This window comes from Phoenix dactylifera, chromosome 3, assembly GCF_051530095.1.
Source record: "Phoenix dactylifera cultivar Ajwa chromosome 3, Ajwa_hap1_PhDact_Kaust_v1.1, whole genome shotgun sequence".
Classification (NCBI taxonomy): Eukaryota; Viridiplantae; Streptophyta; class Magnoliopsida; order Arecales; family Arecaceae; genus Phoenix; species Phoenix dactylifera.
This window is the reverse complement of record NC_143192.1, coordinates 13,947,203-13,973,822: the sequence shown is the minus strand read 5'-3', so window position 1 is coordinate 13,973,822 and position 26,620 is coordinate 13,947,203. Positions and strand designations below refer to the sequence as shown.

At 38.8% G+C, this 26,620-nt stretch overlaps 1 protein-coding gene across 3 annotated transcripts; it reads right to left on the bottom strand.

Moving 5' to 3' along the window:
* Positions 1 to 1,016: 1,016 nt before the first annotated feature.
* LOC103697359 (nicotinamidase 2-like) lies at positions 1,017 to 25,507 on the bottom strand. Of its 3 annotated transcripts, none has more exons than XR_015976149.1 (3): positions 24,795 to 25,507; positions 7,882 to 9,410; positions 1,017 to 1,294 (listed from the first exon to the last, which is right to left on the bottom strand). XR_015976149.1 is itself a non-coding variant. In XM_039120262.2 (2 exons), exon 1 carries the CDS (start codon positions 25,396 to 25,398, stop codon positions 24,796 to 24,798), a length of 603 nt encoding a protein of 200 aa, XP_038976190.2. In that variant the 5' UTR covers positions 25,399 to 25,503; the 3' UTR covers positions 1,017 to 1,294; position 24,795. The 3 variants fall into 3 exon arrangements, 1 of the variants encoding a protein (XP_038976190.2); XR_015976148.1 differs by having other exon boundaries at positions 7,882 to 7,960; XM_039120262.2 differs by lacking the exon at positions 7,882 to 9,410 and having other exon boundaries at positions 24,795 to 25,503.
* Positions 25,508 to 26,620: the final 1,113 nt, after the last annotated feature.

Here is a 26,620-nt window from a genome sequence, read left to right as displayed (position 1 = left end):
GTTGTCTTAATAGGATCTAGATCCTTTTTGCATTCAATCTATAGTCTTGTTTCGATGCAATTTAAAAGTAAAAAGCATCTTGCACATCTTGATCAGTTTCATATTTTGTATGCATGGCACCACTAGGCATGTGCAGTGCACAACAAGAACAAGATAGGTTGCTCTGGTTACAGGATTAAGATCTTCTTAAGTTTAGATGATGATGCACATGCACATATAGATGTCGAACAAAATATTTGAGATTTATCAACAACCCAAATGAGTTTAAGAGATAAAGATGAAATGAAATAAAATCAATTAGAGATAACTATGGGTGGGTAGATAATTGGACATAGTGCCTAAAACCATTTTTAACCTCATTCAGTATCTAGTTCAATCAGAGGAGATAAATCAATATCCTATTCAATGTTGGTGCTGGTCAAGATAGTTGAGATATCAGCCTTTAAAGCCTATACATGTGGGATGTGTGTGTGTGTGTGTGTGTGAAAATTGATATTATTTTGATAAGAATGAGTTTTATTTGGTGTATGAAATTATTACCAACTAAAATCTGTCACTTTAAAATTTTTGTGTAATCTCTTTTCTCTAACATGTATTATTTTCCAACTTTTTTATGTTTCTTTTTTTATCAAGATTTTGGAACTTGAACCAGGACTAACAAAATAAACTCATTTGGCCCAAGCAAACCAATTCTTCAGCACTTTTACCCAAGGTAGAATCTTCTAACTCCTCTACAGGGTTATTGTCACATCCCTTCTAAAATAAGCATCATGATACCAAGAACAGAACAGAATCTCAAGATGAAGTAGTCAAGTTCTTTGATACTTCTAGAGAACAATAAAATGATAAGCAGCATAATCTTTTTGAAAGTTACGACCAATTTAAATCTGTGGCTTTCAGCTGTAGAGTGCAATACATGTTGAGTAGCCAAAAACATTATTTTGCAAATAGCACTAAACATGCAGTAACAAGCACAGAGACTGACCAACCAGCAAAAAGAAATGGCACACTAAGACTTATCACAAGGTGAAAACAGAAGCATGGTATTCCATAAAGAATAAACAGACAAGAAACACAACATTTACATTTTTGGTGAAGATATCTACATCATTTAAGGAAAAGGACTTGTATTTTTCACCTCAAGCTATTTACAATTAACATCATACACCCCAGATCTTCATTTACAATAGAAGTTTTACCTCACGCAACTATTACATCCAACAATATACACCCATGATATGCCTGGGACTGACCATATCCGTAATCCACACTCATGATGTCCAAAATCCCAGACCTGAAAATTATTATGAAAAATACAAAAATCAGAACATAAATATAACGGAAGTAGTGGTTTTACGAGAAAAATCAATATTTCAAAATACTAATTAATAAGGATGTAGCAAGCAAAAATATAGCATGACTTATAAAAACTTGTAACCTTTATAAATGTCCTCGTATTAACAGGGTTGGCCCAACCCTTAGACGACTAAGGCGGTCGTCTAAGGCCCCAGCCTAAAGAAAGCCCACCACAAGGAAGGCCTCAAAGATAAAACAGAAAAAAAAAAGACCCCTCTTAGTGAGTTCGTCTTAGGCCCCCCACTGCAGGGAAGGCCTCAAAGATAAAACAGAAAAGAAAAAGGCCATCTTAGTGAGTTCGCCTTAGGTCCCCAAATGCATTAGGCCGCTCCTGCGTACTAAATACTTGCGTGCCTTCTTAAATGAACTTGTACCTAGGTGGCACAATCTTTTTGAAGGGGTCAAAAAACACTTTCCAAGATAAAAAATGCACAAAGTGCATTTTTCACAACCAACAGAGACAGCCATGTGAAAGCAAAAGGTTTTGGCAATAAGTGATGCTTAAAAGTCCTGAGAGATAGAACGAGCTTGTAAAAAAAATTTAACAAGGAAACATGAATACTCTACCACAAAATTCTACTAAAACTTCAATTCCAAACAAGAACTGAATTCATATCCTGATTAAAAGCATAAGAAACTGATGCAGGACATAGGGAGAAGAAGGAGAGGGAAGAAGAGAAAAAAGAAAAGGAGGGAAGAAAAGAGAAGAAAAAGGACAAGAATAAGACGGAGAAGCAACAAAATATTCTCAAATCTTTATAATGCAGAACTTTTCTCATTCATTCACTTTTCCGATCTACAGAGTTTATAAAGGCTCGAGGGTCAAATGGTGGTATAGAAGTAGAGGGAATGAGATTTGTGGTCATTTGAACCATAGTAGATGGGTGGTGACTCTGTTTGTTCCTAGTCATAGTGTGATGCACTTAAGTATAGGGCAATGAAAGTATATAGAGATAGACTAAAAATTATAATAAGTAATTTAGATTTTTAAACTACTATGATGCACATAGTAAAACTAACAAGTCTACTGTAGATGATATGTCAAAGTGCAAAAACTAGGATGGATGCAAATAAAAGTTAGATGCAAGAATATGGTGTTTTTTTATTGGTGGAAGAAAGGAATAAGGTTAAACTTGGACTAAGGCAATTTACCTAATCAAATAAATATTAAGGAAGCTTTCAAAGGGAAAGATGTTACCTCATAAAAAGTAATTTAAACCACTATTTCACCTTCTAGACAAAAAAAACTCATTGTAGAAGCAGAATCAGCAGAAGCGAACATCAAAAATGGAATTAGCACGTCAAAATTAGCTAGGACAGGTTTCTAATGCTGATGTGGCAGGTAACGTGGTGCTGACATGGCTGATGACATCAACAAGCTGCATGGCTATGATGATGTGTTAAGGTTTGCTAACATTTACTGCTGTCTAGCTGATGATGTGGTAAATTTGATGATGTAGCAAAAATTAATTGTGTCGGTGGGTTGGTGTGAATTAGACCCGGATCCACAGGGCACTTACCGGGTTTGGATCAGATCTAGGTTAGACCTAAATTCGCGACCCCTTCTTCCTCGTAAGGGCTTCGATCCGAAGTCCTTACGCGTGCGGTAGAGGTCCTCGGCCAAATGACGATAGACTCGGTTCGACAGTGAGGGAGATTGAGGTTGATGGCAAGGGCCGAAGACGACTCGGCGACGGCAATACAATGATGAAGTTGAGGAGATGGGTGGACTGAGCTGGAGATGCCACAAACAAGGTCGACTCATAGCAAGAAGCCTTCTCGTATATGATTTCATCCAACAAAGCGACGGAGTAGGAGATCCAATGCCAAGGCAAAGGAACCAGATGGCTAGGCATGGGTGGTCGATGGCGGCTCACGAGATTCGGTGATTAATCTCTTCACGGAGGATGATGCGACTGGCAGAGGATGCGGAGTCTGGCACCGATGCGGTTGTGAGGGAGCGGCAGGGCTTCGACGAAGGGATAGTGGGCTGCCGGTGGGTGATGGAGACAGGGGAAGGAGAGAAGCGAAAAATGGGGGGTGGTGAACAAGGGAATCGTCCCTCCTCTCTTTTCTTTTTTTTTTTCTCCCGACCTTGGGAAGGATCCAATGAAGGTGTCCCATGAGACATCAAGATTGCCCAGATTGGAGAGCGAGAATCTTAAGGTGAAGCTGTGAGTGGACTAGGCTATGGTGGAGAATCGAAGTTTGCTTTGATACCTGTTGCCCAGAGGTGCAGCCCAAGAGAGGGGGTGAATTGGGTCTTTTAAAATTAATAACGTGATATGAATGAGTTACTGAAATCTTCTAATAACTTAGAGATTTAGCAGCGGAATTAAAGTTGCACAAATAAATTAGTGAATTAAGATAAGGAATGCAGTTAGAAATATGCAGTAGAAGAGGAGAAGCAAGTCACACACAAACACAAGGATATATAGTGGTTCGGTGCACTCCCAGTACCTACATCCACTCCCAAAGCCACGATTGAGATTTCACTATAATCCAGCAGATTGCAGTCTGATTGTTTTCCGGGCTCACAATCAAAAACCCATTTGGTTTTTCCAGGCAACCAACCGAAAACCTATCACCGTTTGTTTTTCCGGGCTCACAAACAACCCAATTACTTTTCAAACAAACCAACCAAAAACTTTACACCGTTTGTTTTTCCGGGCTCACAAACAATCCAGTTGGTTTTCAGACAAACCAACCAAAAACTTTTTTCCTTGCTGAATACTCTCGATTCAGCAACTTCCAATCAAGGCTTGGAAGAGCCTTTACAAGTTTCAGACAGTGAAACTGTTACAGCAACAGATAATCCAAATAAATGATTGTTGTAACCAGAAAACTCAAAACTTCAGAAAATATAAAATAAATCAATAGAAATAAAAGCTGAAGCTGATGAAGAGATTGGCTGTAGAAGAGTGTCTCAATCTTGAACACCAGCTCTTCTTGATGTAATGAGAAGTTTCGACCGATTTCCTCATAGGAAAATATTTCTGAAAAATGTCGGTGAGGATGATGAACTTTTCAGCTCTTTTTCTTCTCTCTTTTTGATTATTGTGGTCTCTTCTTTTTGATTATGTTTTTTTCCTCATTGTCTTTTCTTTCTGAGGTTCCCTTCAATTTATAGACGAGTTCATCAGAGGGATTTGAATTTCTTTCTTTCTGTTCCGATGGAAATTTTTTCTGTTACAGAAGAAGACAAAAGTTGTTACAAGCTTCTCGTTGTGGTCCCAACAGTACAGGGGTCGACTAATATTTATCCTAGGTCGGCACTTCAAGATATTGAGACAGCTCTTGTTATTGTAACTTCAAAGAGTCGACTCATCCTCTTCAAGAGTCGCCTCTTTAAACACAAGGGTCGACTCATCCAATAATTTTTTGGCCAATGCTGAGACTGAACTAGGGTCAACTCTTCAAACACAAGGGTCGACTCTTCAATGTCGGGGGTCGACTCATTTGGAACAAGGGTCGACTCTTCAAATCTTGTCTCAGACAGTAAAAGCTCTTTGTTTACTTTGAACTACACAAGGGTCGACTCATGTTTAGCGAGGGTCGACTCATTGACTGTGCCACTTGAAGAAAACGTGCCAGAGTCAACTCAAACTTGTCCTTTTTGCTTAGGGGTCGACTCAAGTTTTTCAAACAGAAAACTTTAGACTTCATCTTTGATCTCCATGGATTGGATTAAGATCATTTTCCTTTTAGAACATATCCAATAAACTGTTTATAAAGAATTAAGGATAATGATTTTGCAGTGCTTCATTTCTTCTGATTTTTCTTGACTTATAGAACTTCACAATTAAGCCAACATCATTAGTACACAACATTATCTCAAGTGTTTTGCAATCATCAAAATTCATCCTTTAGGATTGACAATCTCCCCCTTTTTGATAATAACAAAACCATTGAGTCTAAAAGAATTTAACAATAAATTTCAGAGCAATTATAAGAATTTTGTAATGAAGTTCAGAGCAAAGATGACATTCAGAGATATAAGTATAATTTCAACAAGTTGAGGAGAAAATCTTCCCCTATCAGTTACAAACATTTAAATTATGCAGAGTTCTTTTTCTTCTTCTTTTCTTAAGATTTTTCTTGGCAGTACCATTACCATATATATATATTACCATTTAAATCTCCCCCTATATATTACCATTAATGTCATATATACTTTGGAATTCTTTTCTTCTTTTCTCATCTCAGTTTGGAATTCTTTTCACATATCTCCCCCTTTTTGTCATCAACAAAAGGAAGGGAAAAAAATGATTTCAATTTTCCTCTTTTTGTGAGCTTAAGCATTAAGGATCAATTAACAGTTGTGTTAATGAGAGAAGGTATCAGACTCAATATATTTTTAATGTATCAGAGCAACATACAATTCAAGAAAACGTATATTTCAAGAAAGATAAGTATTCATTGCAATTGATAAATGAAGTACACTTGATAAATCAAAATACAATTGGTATCATGTTGAGTCAACATACAAGTGTGCCAAAAAAAAAAAGAAACGAAGCTTAATACAAAGTTATGTTTTGAAAACATGAGGTTCAGTCTAGGTTGAAGGTTTTGAAGATGAAGGTCCAGACTGATGTTGTTCAGTGCAGAGAGAGGTTGAAAGCTGAGTGTGCTCTTCTTTCAGTTCTTGTAGAGAACCTTGAAGAGAATTTCTTTGTTTTTTCAAGTGTTCTTCAATTTCAGTAATTCTCCTCTGTTGATTAGCTGCCAGTTGTCTCAATCCTTGAAGTTCAACTTTTACTTCTTTTACCAAGTCAGTGAGATCAATCACTGAATTCCAGCAGACTCCAGAATTGAATAGTGTTTTCATGATGTTATCTCCAATAAATTTTAACTATCACTTCTTAAGTCTTAGTGGAGGATCTGAAGGTCTTTGCATTGGAGGAGGTTGACCAACTGGAGACTCTTTTGGAGGTGCTTCAGTAGGAATTCTTTTGCCTTTCAGTGGTGTTGGAGTGTCTTGACAACTTTCATCTTGAATTTCTTTCCCTTTATGAATCCATTTGCCCTCAGTTTTGACAAATCTCATTCTTTTCAGTGATTTGTCATTGTAGACATCTGAATATAGAAGTTCTTTCTTGGTCTCCCCTTCTAAATTCATATTGAAGTAAATGAAGACTAATGTCAGAACCATACCATAGGGAAGTGAAGCTCCCTTTCTCTGTCCTTGTGTCTCCATGTATCTAATCATCATGCAGGGTAGGTTCAGTGGGAATCCTTGAATCACATGATGCATAACTAGTATGTCTTTTTCTGAGACATGATCAAATTTTTCTGTCTTCGGGAATAGCATCTTGTTGATCATGTGATGCAACAGACGCATCTCTGCATTCAATTGATTGGCACTGACTTCAGTCCAATCTTCTATGAGTTCTCTATTCAGAATGGTGCTTATTCCTTCTTTTCTATTCTCTAAATGATCTCCATTCTCTCTATCATTGGGAATCCGAAGAGCATCCCTAAGAATTTCTTCAGAAATTAAGATAGAAATATCTTTAACCTTATATGAGATCTGACCTTGCCCAAATCTTGCATTGTTGTAGAACTCTCGTACCAAGTCTGGGTAGGTCGACACATTCAGTGAACACAAATACTCCCAACCCATCTCCTTTAGATTTTGACCTAGTGGAAAATTCTCCTCCAAAAACTCAAAATCCACTCTTCTTCCGGTGGAGACGGTTCTTATGGAGAGAGGACCTTGCATTGAAACCAAAGACGGAGGTGACAGAGGGGCCGAATCGGGCTGAGGTGGTGGCATTTCTTGTCTTTGTGGATTCACGGCTTTCTTTGCCCTAGCTTTTGTTCTCCTCTCAGTTTGCGGAGTGATACTCTTCCTCTTTGGTTCGGATATGAGTTGCTTTCTTCTCACCATTGGAAGATCAATCGGGACTTCGGAAAGGATTTCTAGGGTTTTAGAGGTTTTTTGTTTGAAAGAATGTTTGAAGGCTGAAAACGTTTTAAAGGAAATGAGACGTTTCAGGTTCAACGTTTCAGAGAGAGAACGTTCTTAAAATCCGTTTCAAATAGTACTATTTTAGTCGACTCATTTAACTTATGAGTCGTCTCCTGTAGATTAGGGGTCGACTCTTTTAACTTATGAGTCGTCCCTTACTACATGAGTCGACTCCTCATTCACATGAGTCGTCTCCTCAAATAGTTCAAGAGACAAAATATTTTTAAATAAGATTTAAAAATCGATTGCAACCCACATATCAAATCAACTAAAATTCAACCAATAATAATCAATCAAAATATGCAATTTAACATTCATAATCAGTCATCAAAATGGATCACAAATGCATAATTCACCTCTAAATTTACAAAAGACTTCTTCATTAAGAGATTTAGTGAAAATATCTGCAATTTGTTTATCAGTATTTATAAATTCCATTTTTATATTCCCATTTTAAGCATGATCTCTTATAAAATGATATCTGATTTCTATGTTTAGATCTTGAGTGTTGTATGAGATTTTTAGTCAGATTTATGGCACCAGTGTTGTCATACCTTATAGAAATTTTATTTTGTTTTACGCCATAGTCCTCGAGTTGTTGCTTAATCCATAAGATTTGGCCACAGCAACTTCCTGCAACAATATATTCAGCCTCAGCTGTAGATAGTGCTACAGAATTTTGCTTCCTGCTAAACCAAGAGATTAAGTTTGTTCCAAGAAATTGACAAGTTCCACTTGTACTTTTTCTGTCTAATCTACAACCAGCAAATCTGAATATCCAATTAAGTCAATTATAGATGCTTTAGAATACCATAAACCTAAATGTTGAGTTCTTTGTAAATATCTTAGTATTCTTTTAACAGCAATAAAGTGTGATTCTTTAGGATTTACTTGATATATTGCACACATGCAAATACTATGCATTATATCATGTCTACTTGCTGTAAGATAAAGTAGAGAACCAATTATTCCTCTATACAGCTTTGAATCAAAAGATTTACCATGCTCATCTTTTTCTAATTTACAAGAGAGGCTTATAGGAGTACCTAATGGTTTTAAATCTTCCATACCAAACTTTTTTAAGATTTTCTTTGTGTATTTGCTTTGGCAGATGAAGATTTCATCTCTTGTTTGCTTGATTTGGAGTCCAAAGAAGAAGTTGAGTTCACCCATCAAACTCATCTCGAACTCACTTTGCATGAGCTTAGCAAATTCTTCACATAAACTTTCATCAATAGCACCAAATATAATATCATCAACATATATTTGAACAATCAGGATAGCAGCATTTTTCTTTTTAATAAACAGTTTTATCAACATTTCCTCTTGAAAATTACTCTTTATTAAAAAGTTGCTTAATCTATCATACCAAGCTCTAGGAGCTTGCTTCAAGCCATAAAGTGCTTTGTTCAATTTAAAAACATGATTTGGAAGTTTATGATTTTCAAAGCCGGGTGGCTGTTCTACATAAACTTCTTCGGTTATAAACCCATTTAGAAATGTACTTTTGACATCCATTTGGAATAATTTGAAGTCCATAAAACATGCAAATGCAAGTAACAACCTAATAACTTCAAGTCTAGCTACGGGTGCAAAGATTTCATCAAAATCAATTTCTTCTTCTTAATTGTATCCTTTAGCAACTAATCTAGCCTTATTTCTAATTACAATGCCATCTTCATTTAATTTATTTCTGAAAACCTATTTTGTACCAATTATAGAAATATTTTCAGATCTTCTAACCAAATTCCAAACATTATTTCTTTCAAAATGATTTAATTCTTCTTGCATAGCCATTAACCAATTGTTATCTTTTTTAACTTTTCAAAAGATTTTGGTTCTATTTGAGAAACAAATACAAGGTGATTACAAACATCTCTAATAGAAGATCTAGTCCTAATGCCATGTGAAGGATCACCAATTATTAAATCTCTAGGATGACTGGGTGCATACCTCGATTCTTTTGGTAGACTAGTTTTACCTTTAAGCATTTGTTCTTCTTCTTGATTTTCATCATGTTCTGAATTTTCAGATGCAGAGACATCCTTTAGGATTAATTGTTTGATTTCTTTATTGAGTTCTCCTGCATCATCATCGAGATTTACATTCTTTCTTGAAGAAATGTTATTAGATTCATCAAAAATAACATGTATTGATTCTTCAACTACTAGAGTTCTCTTGTTGAATATTCTACATGCTTTACTTGATAAAGAATATCCAAAAAAAATAGCTTCATCTGATTTGGAATCAAACTTTCCCAAGTTGTCTTTACCATTATTTAGAACAAAACAATTGCAACCAAAAACATGAAAGTATGACAGATTTGGTTTCTTGTTTTTCAAAATCTCATAAGGAATTTTCTTTAGAATAGATCTAATAGTAACTCTATTAAGAACATGACAGGCTGTATTTATAGCTTCAGCCCGAAAGTACTTAGGTAAGTTGCTTTCACATAGCATTGTCCTAGCCATTTCAATAAGAGTTTTGTTCTTTCTTTCTACAACTCCATTCTGCTGTGGTGTTCTTAGTGCAGAAAAGTTATGATCAATACCATTTTCTGTGCAGAAATTTTCAAAGTAATGATTTTCAAATTCAGTTCCATGATCACTTCTAATCTTGATAGTTTGCAGTCCATATTCATTTAAAATCTTTTTATACAGTTTAGTGAATGCTGAAAATGCTTCATTTTTGTGTATTAAAAATAGAACCCATGTATATCTAGAAAAATCATCGACAATAACATAGCCATAATATTTTCCACCTAGGCTTGCAGTCCTAGTTGGTCCAAATAAGTCTCTATGCAGAAGCTCTAAAGGTCTAGTTGTGGAGACAACATTTTTAGATTTGAAAGAAGTTCCGGTTTGTTTTCCTAATTGACATGCAGTACAAATTTTGTCTTTTTCAAAAATCAATTTAGGCAATCCAAAAACAAGTTCTTTTCGAATAAGCTTTGAAATTAAGTTCATGCTTGCATGAGCTAATTTTCGATGCCATAACCAGCTAGTCTCACTATTTTTGGTTTTCATAGCTACCAATCAATCCATGTTTTTCATGAATATTTGATCTAAATCAACCAAATGCACATTTTCATGCCTATGTCCAGTAAATATTATACCACTGTCATTAGTACTAGAAACTAAACACATAGATGATTCAAAAGTCACAACATATCATTCATCACAGAATTGACTAATGCTTAGTAAATTATGTTTTAATCCATCTACTAATAAAACATTTTCAATAAAAGTTGTTGGAGTGATCCGAATGTTACCAATACCAATGATTTTGCCTTTGCCATTATCACCAAACAGGGTCTGTACCGGTCGGTTCAGCCCGAACCAGACCGGTACCGACTGGCACCGGTCCGGTTCCGAGTTATAAAACGGTTCCGACCCATATTGGGTCGAAACCGTTCGGTTTGATGGTTAAACCGGTGCGAACCGAGCCGGTTCGCACCGGTATATACTCGAACCGGTGCGAACCGCTCGGTTCGCACCGGTATGAGATTGAACCGATGCGAACCGAGCCGATTCGCACCAGTTCGGGTCGGGTCGGGTATTTTTGGTGGGCCAGAGGCACTTTAAAAGTGCCGCTTTGTGCGGCACTTTCAAAGTGTCGCTTTGTGCGGCACTTCAATCGAAAGTGCCGCTTTGTGCGGCACTTCAATCGAAAGTGCCGGTGTGGCACTTCAATCGAAAGTGCCGGTGCGGCACTTCGAAAGTGCCGCGCTGTGGCTCACAGTGGCACTTTTCAAAGTGCCACAGTGCCTCAAGCCCTCAACGGTTGGCTATAAAAGCCGACCGAATGCTGAAGCGAAATCCATCAGCTTAGGTGAAGTATTTTGCAGAGAAAAAGGAGGAAAAGAAGAGAAAGGCAAAGACAGGCATGAAAAAAAATAGAAAGGTCGGAGAGCGTCGTTTTTCTTGAAGAAAAATCCAGCAAAAACTAAATAAGGTAAAATTTCTTTCCCCTACATTGTTTTTTTAATATTTCATTTAAATTGCTTAAAAAAATTAAGTCAAAAATTGCCAAAAAATAGGAAATGATTCAATGATTCCATTTCGTCTTGAATTTTTTATATGTTGTCGATATATGGACGATGTTAATGGTGACATTAACTTTTGTTTTTACAGAATTTATATAATTTAAAATTTAATTAAAAAATTTAAACATTAATTTTTAATTGCAAAAAAATAGAAATTGAAAAAATTTAATGTGGTTGTAGGAATGGAGCCGTCAAGGAGAGGGCAACCCCAAGAGCGTAATATTGGCTGGGAGCATGGGAAGATGCTCGGTGAACGGCACCAGTTTCAGTGCAATTATTGCCACAAGTGCTTCAAACGAGGAGTAAGCAGATTAAAGCAGCACTTAGCCGGTAATTCTCGTGAGATATCTGCATGCTCGGAGTGCCCACCGAGCACCCGTCAGCTGATGAGGAAAAACCTCGCTGAGATCAAAGCAGCCAAGGAGAGAGTTGCCAAGCAGAAAGCGGAGATGGAACGCCAAGCTGCAGAAGCACCTTTCTATCACTTGATGGAGTCACAGGAGATCGAGGGTCCAGATGAGGAGGCACAGATCCAGGCTGCCATGCGAGCGAGTCTGGATGATCGGTGGCAGCAGAAGGAGGTGGCGAGGCATCGAGCTCGATTTGGGCCCTCGTTTTTCGAGTCGGGCGCCGGTTCTGGTGGAAACAGACAAGATCCAGAGTTTCAAAGGACAACCTCAGTCAGGGAGGGCGAGGGCAGAGGACGTAGCCGGATTGCATCTATCCTGGGTGGTTTTGGTGGCCGAAAGAAGTCTTCTGGAGGGATTCCACCAGGTGCGTCAATCCATGATGTAGATCCGCATGCCTTCCCCAGGAGAGATTCGAAGCAGCAAAGGGTAGACACAATGTGGAAGGAGAAGAAGAAGGATATGTGGCGAGCTATTGGATCCTGGTTCCACTTCAGCCACATTCCAGCGAATGCTGCAGACAATACATACTACAAGTCTGCCATTTCTGCCATACAGTCTGCTGGTCTCGGTGTCGATCCTCCAGGCCCGAGGGACATCTACGGTGAGCTTCTTGACAATAATAAAGAGGAGCTAGAGAATTGGATTGGCTCATATAAGAGCAAGTGGCCCACATATGAGCTCACTCTGATGTGTGATGGTTGGACCGGTCCGACAAAGCGGACCATCAACTTTCTGACATACTGTGATACGAAGACCTTCTTCCACAAGTCAGTTGATTCTTCAGATAAGGTGCACAACGCCTCATACATCCTCAGACTTATGGAGGAGGTGATTGATCAGATTGGAGAGGAGAATATCGTGCAGGTCGTCACTGATAACGGGCCGCAATATAAGTTGGCCGGGCAGGTCTTGATGGAGCGGCGATCACAAATTTTCTGGACCCCATGTGCTGCACATTGCATCGACCTCATCCTGATGGACATTGGAAAGATCCGTAGGGTGCAACATACGGTGGAGATAGCCCAACGCATCACCAGGTATATTTATAGCCATATTTGGGTTCTTTCATTAATGAGAAAGTATGCAGGAGGAGAAATTCTTAGACCAGGAGTCACACGGTTTGCTACGAATTACATTGCACTTCATAGCCTTATCGAGAAGAAAGGAGCCCTACGTCAGATGTTTGTCAGTCCCGAGTGACAGGAAAGTAGATATGCCCAGGCCAGCACTGAAGGAAGCAGAATGGAAGACTTGGTAAACAAGCAGTCATTCTGGCAGCGGGCCAATGCGATAGTCAAGGCTATCAAACCATTATATCAAGTGCTGCGGGCCGTGGATAGCGAGAGGTACCCCCAGATGGGCTTTTTGTATCACATGATGGAGAAAGCAAAGGCTCAGATCATGGAGGCAGATGTAGCCCATGCCCAGGAGTACATCGACATCATTGAGCAGCAGTGGGGTGCCCAAATGGGTAGGAAATTGCATCTAGCAGGTAAGCGATAATATTGATAATTATACTGATTGATATATTTGTATAATTATACTAAGATGGTGTCATCTATGTGCAGCATACTATCTGAATCTCCGGTTTCAGTACGAGAGTGGAATTGGTATGGATGATGAACTTCTTCATGCTCTGCGTAATGTTATTTATAAGATGAAGCCTGATCCAGAAGTCGCCGCGTCATGTATAGAAGAGGTAACTATGATTTAGTAACATATATAAATATATCGGATCTTATATTATTGACATACTGCAACAAACTTCTTTCCACAGACCAAATTATTTAGAGAGGGCAGCCATAGCTTTGGACAGCGACCGGCTGTCGTGAGCAAGACAACTATGAATCGAGGTACAATACAAATCTGCAAGACACCTCTGCATCTGAATTATCTTCAACTATGAGGCCATCATATATGTAAAATGTAATTATCTTCAATATTTTTGCAGCTGAATGGTGGATTCATTTTGGCGGATCCGCAAAAAATCTTAAGCGGATAGCTATCCGGATCCTCTCCCAAACGGTCTCCTCGAGTGGCTGTGAGCGCAACTGGTCCACCTTCGGCCTCATCCACAGCAAACAGAGGAACGGTTTGACATAAAAGCGCCTCAACGACCTAGTTTATGTGCACTACAATCTGCGGTTGAGGCTAAAATGCATTCAGGAGGAAGTGGAGCTCAAGTATACAGATCCCATCTATAGGACTTTTACAGATGATGATGATAATCCTATGCTCGACTGGCTTGCGGCCCAGCAGCACGAGCCCGAGCTTGATGAGCCAGGATCGTCTCGACGACCAGCCAGCATCATAGCCACCGAGGCTATGGTCGATCCACAGCAATGGGCTGAGCGCAACATTCCACGCACTCCTACAGCTGATATGACGTGGCTAGAGGGGAGCCAGTCACCGCATGACTGGTACGATGCTCCCGTTCAGAGAGATGATCCTCTCATGCGAGGACGAGGATGCTCTAGTACCCAGTCGACTCGATCAGGAGGGCGTCAATCCCAGCAAAGAAGAAAAGGAAAGGAAAGGGCCCCAATAGAGAGTGTCGAGGAGGAGACTTGGACCAGCAGCGATGAAGGTTCTGGTGGTGATGGATCTACTAGCCATGGAGGAAATAGAGGACAGTATGGTACTACTTATGAGACACAGCCGGAGGAAGGTTTTCGATACACCGATGAGTCTCAGTTTACGCATGCTACACAAGATACGGACCACGGTAGGCCGTCTGATATAAGCCGGTCGGATACCATTGCATATCGAAGAAGAGCTCCTCGAGGTCGTTCAAGAGGCCAGGATGCAGCTGCAGATGACCTCCCATGTGGAGTCGGATCCATTGATGTATCAAGTTCCGAGTCTTCCTATTATCCGCGGCCTCAGCCAGCCTATGGATATGGTGCATCGGAGTCATCTTCCGGTGGCTACTATCCTGCGCAGCCCGGAGGGTCTTACGGGTCGAATTTTGGTGCCGGCATATTCGGATGGGCCCCTTATCAAGACACCTCTCAGAGCCAGAGCTTCAGCGAGAGATCCGAGAGTTCTTATGACCCGATGCGCATTCCTCGAGGATTGAGCATACAAGACTACAATGCTGCTTGGTTAGAGGGATGGGTTGATCTGCCTCCATATTATGCTGATGATCCAAATATTGACGAGAAGCATCGCCACTCAACCCGATTTTAGATATCCGAGAGTGCTTTAAATGTATGTAATTGATTGTATCTTAATTTGAAAATATTTTATGTTCTTCATCTCATTATTTGAATCATTTGGAAGTAATAAGTTGCATCATCCAGTTTTAACCTTAAACCTAAACATAAAAACATCAAAAAAAATCCAAAAGTGAAAGAACTCCAAAAAAAAATGACGATGGGGTCGAAACCAGGCCGAATGTGCCCTATCGGTACGGTACCGGTTCGGCTCGGTTCGGCACCGATACCGTACCGTTACCGGAGCCGACCGGTACGTCGGTACCATCGGTACCTCGAACCTTGTCACCAAAGGTAACCATTCCTCCATCTTTCTTTTTGAGGGACATGAATTGAGATTCATCCCCTGTCATGTTTCTAAAGCACCCACTGTCCAAATACCATCTTCTGTTTGATTCATGGGATGCTAGACACTTCTGCAAAACAGAATTTAGGCTTTTATCTTAGGTATCCAAGCTTTTTTGGGTCCTTGCAGGTTTGCAATAATACTTCCTTTTGGAATCCATATTTTTTTAATTGAAACATTACTTACAAGATTCTGGCTTTTAGGATTGCATGCAGTGTATTTCTGCTTCAGTTTGTCTAACTTAATTAGTGCAGATTTTGGTTGAGCATAAGTTGGTTTTACAAACATGTTTTTCAGTGATTTATGTTTTCTCTAAGGATTATATCCTAATCCAGCCTTGTCAAAGACAGCTCTCTGACTTTCAAAAAGTAAATTTAATTTCTTAGAACTTAGGATGAATTTATCTACTATCGATTTTAGTTTATCAACTTCTTTAGCTAGATTTTGATTTTCTTCATGTAGTTCCTTTTCATTTTTCAGAAGCAGAGCATTTTCTTTTTCTAAGGATTGATTCTTAATTTTCAGTTCCTTATTCTTTAAGCTAAGTTTTTTATATTCAATCATTAGCTTAGAAAAAGCATCTTGAAGTTCATCAAAAGTAAAATCATATTTAGTATCTAAGTATACCTCATTTTCGTATGCCATTAGACATAGATTTGCAGCTTCTTGTTGCTGTTCTTCTTATCCAGAGCTGGAGTCATCACTGACACTTCAAGTAGCCAGCATAGCTTTCTTCTTCAATCTTTTCGAAACCTTTTTTAATAAGGGATAGTCAATTCTGAAGTGTTCTGGCTTTTGCACTCAGCAAACATATTGCTCCTTATTATTATTTTCCTTGCTTTGCTCCTCCTTGATTACAGGCCTTTTCTTGAATTTTTCTCTATTCTTCTGAAAAACTTTCCGAACCTTCTTGTAATCAGGGCCATTTCCTCACTGTTGTCAGATTCAGAATCCTCGCTCTCATCTTTATGTAGAGTGGACTTAAGAGCAATGGTTCTACGCTTCTTGGGTTCGTCCTTCTCAAGGTTCTGTTTCATTGAAAGCTCATGAGTTATTAAGGAACCCAGCAGTTCTTCTAGTGGGAGAGAGTTGAGATCTTTGGGTTCTTGGATGGTAGTACCTTTGCTTCCCATGCTCTAGGAAAAGACCTAAGAATTTTTCGAACAAGATCACTGTTAGAGTAAGATCTACCAAGGCTTTTTAAGTCGTTTATAATATCAGTGAATATAGTAAACATTTCAGTTATAGACTCACTGTTTTCCATTTTAAATAATTCATATTTATGCACTAGCATACTGATTTTAGATTCTTTGACCTGGTTAGTGCCTTCATGTGTAACTTCCAGCCTATCCCAGATTTCTTTAGCAGTCATGCAAATAGATATACGATTAAACTCATTTGCATCTAAAGAATAGTAAACAATATTCATGGCTTTTACATTCAGCTGAGCCATTCTTTTATCATGGTCATCCCATTCAATTTCAAGTTTGAATAAGGTGATGCCATCAATAATCTTAGTTGGTATGTGAGGTCTATTGACAATAACAGTCCATAAATCATAGTGAAGTGCTTGAATAAAAATACGCATACGTGCTTTCCAATAAGTTTGTGCCATTGAAAAGAGGTGGTCTGTTGGTAGATTGCCCTTCGGAAATAGAAGTTCCCATAGAGGTTGTCATGACCTTTAACTCTTGATTGTTAGATCAATAAGTTACCGTGAATACCAGGCTCTGATACCACTTGTTGCCCAAAGGTGCAGCCTAAGAGGAGGGGTGAATTGGATCTTTTAAAATTAATAACGTGATGTGAATGAATTACTGAAATCTTCTAGTAACTTAGAGATTTAGCAGCGGAATTAAAGTTGCACAAATAAATTAGTGAATTGAGATGAGGATTGTAGTTAGAAATATGTAGTGGAAGAGGAGAAGCAAGTCACACACAAACACAAGGATATATAGTGGTTCGGTGCACTCCTAGCACTTACATCCACTCCCCAAGCCACGCTTGAGATTTTACTATAATCTAGCAGATTATAGCCTGATTGTTTTCCGGGCTCACAATCAAAAACCCAGTTGGTTTTTCCAGGCAACCAACCGAAAATCTATCACCGTTTGTTTTTCCAGGCTCACAAACAACCCGGCTGGTTTTCAAACAAACCAACCAAAAACTTTACACCGTTTGTTTTCCCGGGTTCACAAACAACCGGTGAGGATGATGAACTTTTCAGCTCTTTTTCTTCTCTTTGATTATATTTCTTTCCTCGTTATCTTTTCTTTCTGAGGTTCCCTTCAATTTATAGACGAGTTCATCAGAGGAATTTGAATTTCTTTCTTTCCGTTCTGATGGAAATCTTTTCTGTTACAGAAGAAGACAAAAGTTATTACAAGCTTCCCGTTGTGATCCCAGCAGTATAGGGGTCGATTTATGTAACTCAGGTGTCGACTCATATTTATCCTGGGTTGGCACTTCAAGATATTGAAACGGCTCTTGCTGTTGTAACTTCAAAGGGTCGACTCTTTAACCTTAAGGGTTGACTCATCCTCTTCAGGAGTCGCCTCTTTGATCCAGGACGATCTCTAGCACTTACGAGCGTCTCGGTTGTCTCAGTCCCACGCCAGAGGAACCACACGACGCGCGGGAGGAAGCGCGTTCCGAGTTCCATGCGAGAAGAACCATACCCGACGTGCGTTCTGAGTTCCATGCGAGGAAGAGAACCATCCCGACGTGCGTTCTGAGTTCCATGCGAGGAGAACCATCCCGACGTGAAGACGATGGTGAGTCCCACACATTCGCCAAGCAGGAGGAAGTTCGAGCCTTTTTCGAGCCATCCCGCATCACGCACGGGAATCATTGCATGGACATGGGACGTGAGGAGCGTGGGACGCGTTTTCCAAGCCTACTTCAGAGCCATCACGCGTCCGCGCCTGGGTCCCACCTCAAGAACTATGCACAACGGACGGAAGAAGTTTTCCGAACTAACCCGCGTGAGGCACGAGTTTTGTTGCATGGCATGGGTCTCATGCAATGTGGGACACAGGGGACTTTGAGGTGTTTCCAAGCCATGCATAGTCTCATGCAACGTGGGACTCGGGAGGCTTTGAAGTACCTCTAAGCCATGCATGGCTATTGGGGAGAACATGGGATGTGGGGAGTAGAATGGGGAGCCAGTCTCTTCGTCCCATGTGCTTGCACCGCATAACCCCTCCACGTCTTGCCCACTTCAGAGGAAGTTGTCCACATCGGGTTCGTAGGATTGTGGGAAAGCTTCGTTAAGTCCCCGGCCTTTAACTAGTCTGAGGAGACTAGTGAGGGAGGAAGAAAAAAAGGAGTGTTAGCCTTTGTAAAGAAGGAGCTTCTGAAACAGAGAGAGAGAGCTTGGGAGAGAGAGAGCTTGTGAGAGGAGTTTGAGAGTTCAAGGGAAGAGATAGCCTCTGTAGTAAGGAGTAGACCTTGTAACAGAGAGTCACATAAGTGTACGAAAACTCCTCCCAATAAAACCTCTAAGTCCCTAAACATTTCTCTCTTCTATTTTGACGATCAGAGCGGGCTGCCGGTGGGTGATGGAGATAAGGGAAGGAGAGAAGCGAAAAATGGGGGGCGGTGAACAAGGGAATCGTCCCTCCTCTCTTTTCTTTTTTTTTTCTCCCGACCTTGGGAAGGATCCAATGAAGGTGTGCCATGAGACATCAAGATTGCCTAGATTGGAGAGCGAGAATCTCAAGGTGAAGCTGTGAGTGGACTAGGCTATGGTGGAGAATCGAAATTTGCTTTGATACCAACTGACGCAAGACAGGGAGAAGGAGAGGGAAGAAAAGGAAAAAGACGAGGGAAGAAAAGAGAGGCAGAAGGAGAAAAAATATGAAGAAGAAGCAACTCAATATTCTAAATAATTCAAAATTTATCTTTTCAATTACATATTAGTGGGTAATTATAGACCCAAAATCCTAATAAGAGTCTGTATAGAAATAAAATACTGAAGTCCTTACAAAACTCTAGTCCTAATAAAATTAAATTTCTCTAATTTTCAAATAAAATAAAATTAACCCAAATAAAATAAAATTTTCTAATTTCTATATTTGCGCCTAACAGTAGTGTGCCTAGGTATCTTATAGGATGGTCCTCCGTCAGAAACCTTGCACAATGAGTAAAGGTAGATGTAAAAATATTACAAAAAAGATGCAATTAAGAATGCTCGGGCATTACCAAGAATGGTCCTTAAAAACCTAATCTACGAAAATAGTTTTGGCTACCATCAAAACCAGAACCAACTACCTACATGCCCCACTTATTGTCAATTTTAACACTGCTAGCTCTTCCAATCCGTGCATCTGCCTACTTGCTTATAGCTACAGCCATTTCCTACCTTAACTGTTCGAACATTGGCACTCCTACTACCCCTTATCTCTTAGCCATACACACTATATCCCATTTTACAAGATAAATTCCTTTAGCCCATAGGCTCCAAACTCTTTATACAAAGTCATTTTTGAATCCTTGAAAAAACTTTAGCACCATTTTTCTTTTGAGAAGTATCAGCATCATGAATTAAGGACTTAAAGATAATATAATACATAGAAAATGGACAAACCTTAATAATGTGATTGTTCTACAAAATGAAACACTTTGAAGTGGTAGCCAATTACTCGATCCTAGTTATGTACTTTTGGCTTTCGCAAGCTGAAAGGTTGCTCCAACAAATCAAAGTATTAAGCACAATATCCATTAAAATATCAGCATTCAATAATAGTCAGATTGATTTATGTAAAGCCCTAATGTATTCCATAGTTCTTATAGGAAGTCAACTAGGAACTTAGTAATAAACATAGCTCAAGATGGAGCCAGGGGTCTCAAGGGGCCATGGCGGCATGCACTAAACTTTTACAATTTCTTTGCAATTCCCTTGCGGTGACTACCCTTAAATACTGCTATTTCCAGATCCCTCACCCACCCCTACTGAAAAAAACGAAACCCTTTTCTCTTTCTAAATGTATGAGAAAAAGTTGTCATCTCATCCTTCTACTATGAGAAAATTGGGCCCTCCTAACCACTCTCATCTTTATCACACAAGTACTTCAACTCCTATTCGTTTCGTTGAATCTCACTTGTTCACTCCTCGTCTTCAATTTGTGATGAAAGGACGACTAGTTCTGGATTGGGGAAGGGAAGTCCACACAACGCAAGGCAGTGGTATCAATTGAGTGAAACAGTCAAGCTAAGACCGGAAAACGTGGGTTCCATTAAACTACCAGCCAATAACCCTAACTAGTTTTCCTAGAATCACTCTTCGAGTCTCTAATATCTCAATTCAAACCTAAAAAAATTCTTTTCCAGTCTCACTTTATCTAATTAAATAAAGAAAGGAAAATAAACAAACTAGCGCAATACCTGCTTGTCTCCATAACTCCAACCAAAAAATCATCCCCTGCCAACTCTCTCTCCCCTCCAGTTATTGTGAGAGAGAGAGGTCCCTCTGTGTAGACATTTCTAATTTTCAGTCCTATTTGGTGAACAAGATATTCTCCTCACAACAAGTATAATGTTTTCTTTTCTTCTTCAAACTTAATTAGCTATAATAAATATTAATTTATGTGGTTGGTTGTCAGTTTCAATTGAATGTTCTGCTCTGCTATAATCAATTCATAAATATCAAGTATTTTCTCTTTTTGTATATTGTCTGAGAACATCCATTTGAATTATGAAGAATGTATGCTTCAACTATTATCATAATATCAGAAATAGTGCTCTGGATAGATTTTGCTTTGCTTGTAATTAATGATTTAACTGTTGGTAATTAGACAGAGCTTATTTTGTATTTTGTCATATTTTTTGAAAAAAGAACGATCATTAAAATTTGAGTCTGACAATATCTACTTTGTAGATATGGTGAAATTTACTTCAAAAATTATCACAGACTTTATTTTTATCATAGCAACAACACTAATTAAAAAAAATTTCAACAAATCAACCATTTAAACATGGTAATATTGAATTAGGCTTCATCATAATGTTGTGAAAATTGCGAGAATATTGTAACGAAAGGTATAAAAATCATTAGCATAAATAGGTATATCAGGTTTTCACAATGGAATCTTGGCCCCTCCTCCATTGGTAAAATCCTAGCTCTATCCCTGTCAAGATGTCTTATGAAAATGCAAAAGAGTGTGTGTGAGAGTGTACGATCTTTTTGACTATGAAAGGCAGGCAAACTCTTGAGTGGTGTGTGGAGCTCCAGTCAAAGGGTCATCCACCTCCACACCACATGCATTGCACATTGAACATTCTAGCAATACTAAATCCAAATTCTAGAGTGTCATCTATGAGGCTCCAAGTTGTGTGGTTATCGATATCTACACAGTTATAACCAATGTCTGTTGTGCCGGAACTGGGCCCTGTACCGGTTGCTTGGTGCCACGGGTCGGTATGGCCCCGTGCCGTGCCGTACCATGCCGTGATGGCCCAGTACCGACACAGTAGAAACGGGGGAGAGGGAGAACGAGAGAGAGGAAGAGAGAGAGAGCGCGGGAGGGAGAAAGGAAGAGGGAGAGGAAGGAAGAGAGAGGCCTTCCTCTTTTTTCTTCTCCTGCTCCCCCTCCGGCAACGACATCTTAGTTTTTTTGCCGGAACTGTCCCGGTCTGCCGCCAGTACAGCTCAAAATGTTCCAAATCGAACGGTTCGGGACGGTTCCGCCGACCATGGCTATAACCATTCAGATCTTTATATATTATATTCAGTTGTTATTTTGATACAATGGTATAGAGCGACTAAGCCTTTCAAAAGGGGTGTCTATTTATCATATGACATAAATAATAAACTCAGATTTTAGAATTGCATCTATCCATAATATCTCTAGTATGCATGCATGTGTGCATGCACACACGCGTGCATACATACACATATGTATGTATGCATGTATATAAATACGTATATTATATGTATGCTTATGTGCACATTTGTAACTTTTCTTTTTATAAATGGCATCTTATGTATACATGTATATAAATACGTATATGTATACTTATGTGCACATTTGTAACTTTCCTTTTTATAAATGACATCTCAATGCTTATAAGGGAGTGAGATTACTCAGATTGGACCACAAGTAAAGATTTGAACTGAAAAAGTAAAAATAACTTATATGTGAAAAAGTTGCTACTAGAGATATCCTATTCAAAACCTTGACCAAAGCTCAAGCCTTTACCATGATAAGCAACTAATAGAGCTTGACTCTTTTATATCTTAAGATAGGGATAAATAAGCTCCTCCGTAGCCCAAATAAGACCAATAAATGTCCTTCACAACTCCGAGATACAAAAATTAGGGAGTTTGGACTTACGCAGGCACTTTAAGATCCCACCAAAGTGCATGTGCATAATTTCGAATAAACAAAATCACATGTAAAACATGTGGGGCTACATCAGTATACCAGATTTAAGATTCCAATCGAAGACTTAGAAATGTATGGTTTATCAACACTTGAGCAATCCAACCTATCAGAATATCTCAAGTAACATGGATGATTTAGGTTACAAGTGACCTCAAAAATGGTGCTATGGCGAACTTCTAAGGTCGGAGCATTGTAAGATGTGAACCCTATACATCATAGTTCAACCATTTATGCTTGTTTCCCATCATTATAACCAGTAACTCATGATGTTTGTCCTTAGGAAAATAATATAACACCATAGAACCTTTAAGGTATAGCTTGACATGCATTCATTTGGTCCAAAAGATTAATCAGACACTGGATTAATTATTTTCCCCAAAATCATTTGCAAAATAACAAATATACTTAATTTATATTTATCAAATATGCAAATATAAGCTTAACAATACAGTTTTATTTATGGATTTATTTTGTCTAATTAATCCTTTCTGGCTGAACTAGTTATTCTCCTATTTAAGGTAGGGGATTCCTTGTTAAATATCTCATAGATCCTCAATTTTCATCTCAAATACCTAATAAGCCCACATATTCTTGGTCTACACAACCTGAATATAAATAAGCTAAGCCCATGCTAGTTCATATGGATCTGAAAAGTCGAGCAACATGCAATACAGATCATATGATTAGATTAAGCAATATGCAAGACATATCACATACTGAGAACATCATCAATCCTAACAGTGTGATTTCTCCTATTTCAGGTAGGGGTTTCCCTGATAAACATCTCATAAATCCTCAATTTTAGCCCCAAGTACCTACAGAATTAAAAACCTATCTTGGTTTACATGACCTAAACATAAAAGTAACTAGACCGATGCTAGTTCATATGGATAGATAAGGTCAAACAATATGCAAGATATATCATACAAGGAGAACATCATCAATCCTAAAATGTGGTTTCTACTAGACATGTTTGACACACCCAAGTGATGATAAGGTCATCATCCTCAGGTAGTAGCCATACGAAGGGAGTATGCAACCTTGTCCCTAGCTATGACATATTTAAGAAATAACAAACCGGAGTCTGGGTTCTCCCTTGATCTTCTTAATCAATTAACTAAGTTTAATATCATGTAGAAATCTTATACTAACGTAAGTATACCCAAATATGTCTGGGTTGATTACAGATAATTGCTTTAGTGTCTCAAATAATGCATCTCATACAAAATTCAAGGCTTTGTTAGCAGACCAACTTCGAAAGTTTCAAACCACCCACTTTGAACTGTGAGACAAGTAATTTGTATTTTTTCTTCAAGAAATCTTAGTTCCTCTCCTAATCTAAGTTTATAAATAGGATTTAACTAAAGCAATGGTTTAATGATCAAAACATTTAGTCATATTACAATTCTGTTGGATAGATAGGGATTGCTGAAATCATAAATGATCCAACATTTAGAACACATGATTGGAATGCTCAGATATAGAGAAAGTGCACTATTAAGCAGTTAAAGAATAGAATGGAAGAGAGTTCGTGTGGTAAATTGGTGGAATGAAGAAGCTAAAATCATAAAGTTTTCATAAAAAATGAAAACAACAATATGGCTATTTTGCTTTCTAGAAAATGACTTTAACAAACAGTTATAAGAAACTTGAAGTAAATTCCATATACTCATCAATGCAATTAATTGTGGCATATACTCCACATAAATAGTATATTTTGATCAAGTGGCATAAAATTATGAAAAAGTACGATAAATTGCTCAACCAATGATTGCAAAAAAATTCAACTTAGTTGTATAACCCACCTAAGAATGCATCGGTAATAATTCCCAAGAAAAAAATCCAAAACTTAGACACATCTTTGAAATCAAATACATTTATAAGAGAAAGCAGGAACAAAATCAGCATACGGCATATTGGCACCACCAAAATATCTACTCTCTATTGCTCTTCCATACAAAGTAGGCATTAGATTTTATGTCCAGCAAAGCACCAACTGAAACTCGAATTACATACTCCAAAAGTACAACTTTCGAAAGGAGACTGAGATGGTCAGGCTTTCTAACCTCAGGCCTTGCGGCCAAGAGCCGCCTCGAGCCTGTTGCAGTCCACCAGATAGGCGAACCCGTAGGCCATGTTCTTGAGGGTGGCCTCGTGGAGGTCTCTGTTTGATGTCGCGGTGGCATCCGTGGAGAAGAAGACCCGGAAACCCCTGACGAAGGCCTCCCTGGCCGTGGTCTCGCAGCAGAGGTTCGTCATCACCCCGGTGACGATCACCTCCTCCACGCCCATCCCGCGCAAAATTTCCTCCAGATCGGTCCCGGCGAATGCGCTGTAGGTGCTTTTCTCGACCACCCGGTCGCCGGGATGGCGGCCCAGGTCCGGGAGGAGCTCGGACTCTGGGGTGCCGTCGAAGATGAGGTTGCCGGCCCACCACTCGCCGAGCATGCCGTAGTCGGCGGGGGAGCGGTGGCGGTGACGGGTGAAGAGAACGGGGACGCCAGCGGCGCGGCAGAGGGCGACGGTGGTGCGGAGGGCGGGGAGGATGGGGGCGGCCGTGGAGGCGAAGTAGTTCTGCATGTCGATGACGAGGAGGGCGGCGGCCTTCGGATTGGGGTCTCGCCGCCGGATCTCGTACTTGGAGTAGGAGGCGGCGGTGAAGGCTGCCATGGCTGGCTGGACGGCGGAGAGAGAGCCTAGAATGGCGGAGATCGAACTACGGAGTACAGGTCGGATTAAGTTCAGTGGTGTTTGTGTATTAAAAATAATGTTTATAATTTTATTCGATTCGCCCCGTTTAGCCCCACTCGCTCCACTCTGAGATAAGTACAAAAACGGATTAATGGTCCCTACAGCCATTCCCTATCCCTACTACAAAGGGCAAAAAAAAAAAAGAGTTCGAGAGACTTCTCATAATAACCATAGAATAGGAGAGTTTGAGAACCCCTAATGCTCTATACGTTAGCAAGTTGATAGATCAAATAATTTTTGGTTGAAAGACAAAAAGGGCATGATCACCAAATCTTTTAAATCCCTTTTGAGTCCTATAAATAAAACGAGATGTAGCTCAAGTTGCAAATATGAAATAGTTTTCTTATTTGGATGCCTAGGTATGTAGAATTTTTTGTATGTATACTCTCCTAAATATATAAAATTACATTAATATCTTCATAAAATTACTATTTGCATGAATATTATTCTTTTTTTTTACTCTTGCATATGTACCTTACCATTTAACGATGTTAAAAAATAAACGGCTTAAAACTAAAATAACTGAAATACCCTTATGAGTAGATATACAAAAAAACATTATAAGAGTATACATGCAAATAATAACTTTACGAGAGTATTCATATAATTTTTCCTATCTATAAGGGTATACATTTAAAAAATCTATTAAAAAAAGATCAAAATTTGGCTGAAATTTGCTAAGTATTTTGTGATTCAGTTGGATCGATAAATCAAAAAAAAATGAGCCACATTGTTAATTTTTATTTTTAAGATTATGACTCGATCAAGTTGAAATATTAGGTGATTATTTTGGTAATGCTATTCTCCATTTGATTTGAGATAATTATCATTATTGAATTTATAATATCTACATATTCTTCATTATTTTTAAAATATTAAAGCATATCCTATTTAAATTAATTATAAATGCTTAATTAGTAAAATATTTTTTAGTAATTTGTAAATGTTGAGTTATTGTTTGTTTTTGAGGTAAGAATTTTATAATAACAATATGGTTCATTCTATAAGAGTTGATATTAACATGAGATCATGTGACATGATAATATGAATTATCATTCTAACTCGGTTAGCCAACTTCTCAAACCCATTCTAAAAACGTTGTAGGAACTTTAGGAGTCTATTACAGCAAATCATTCTAAAG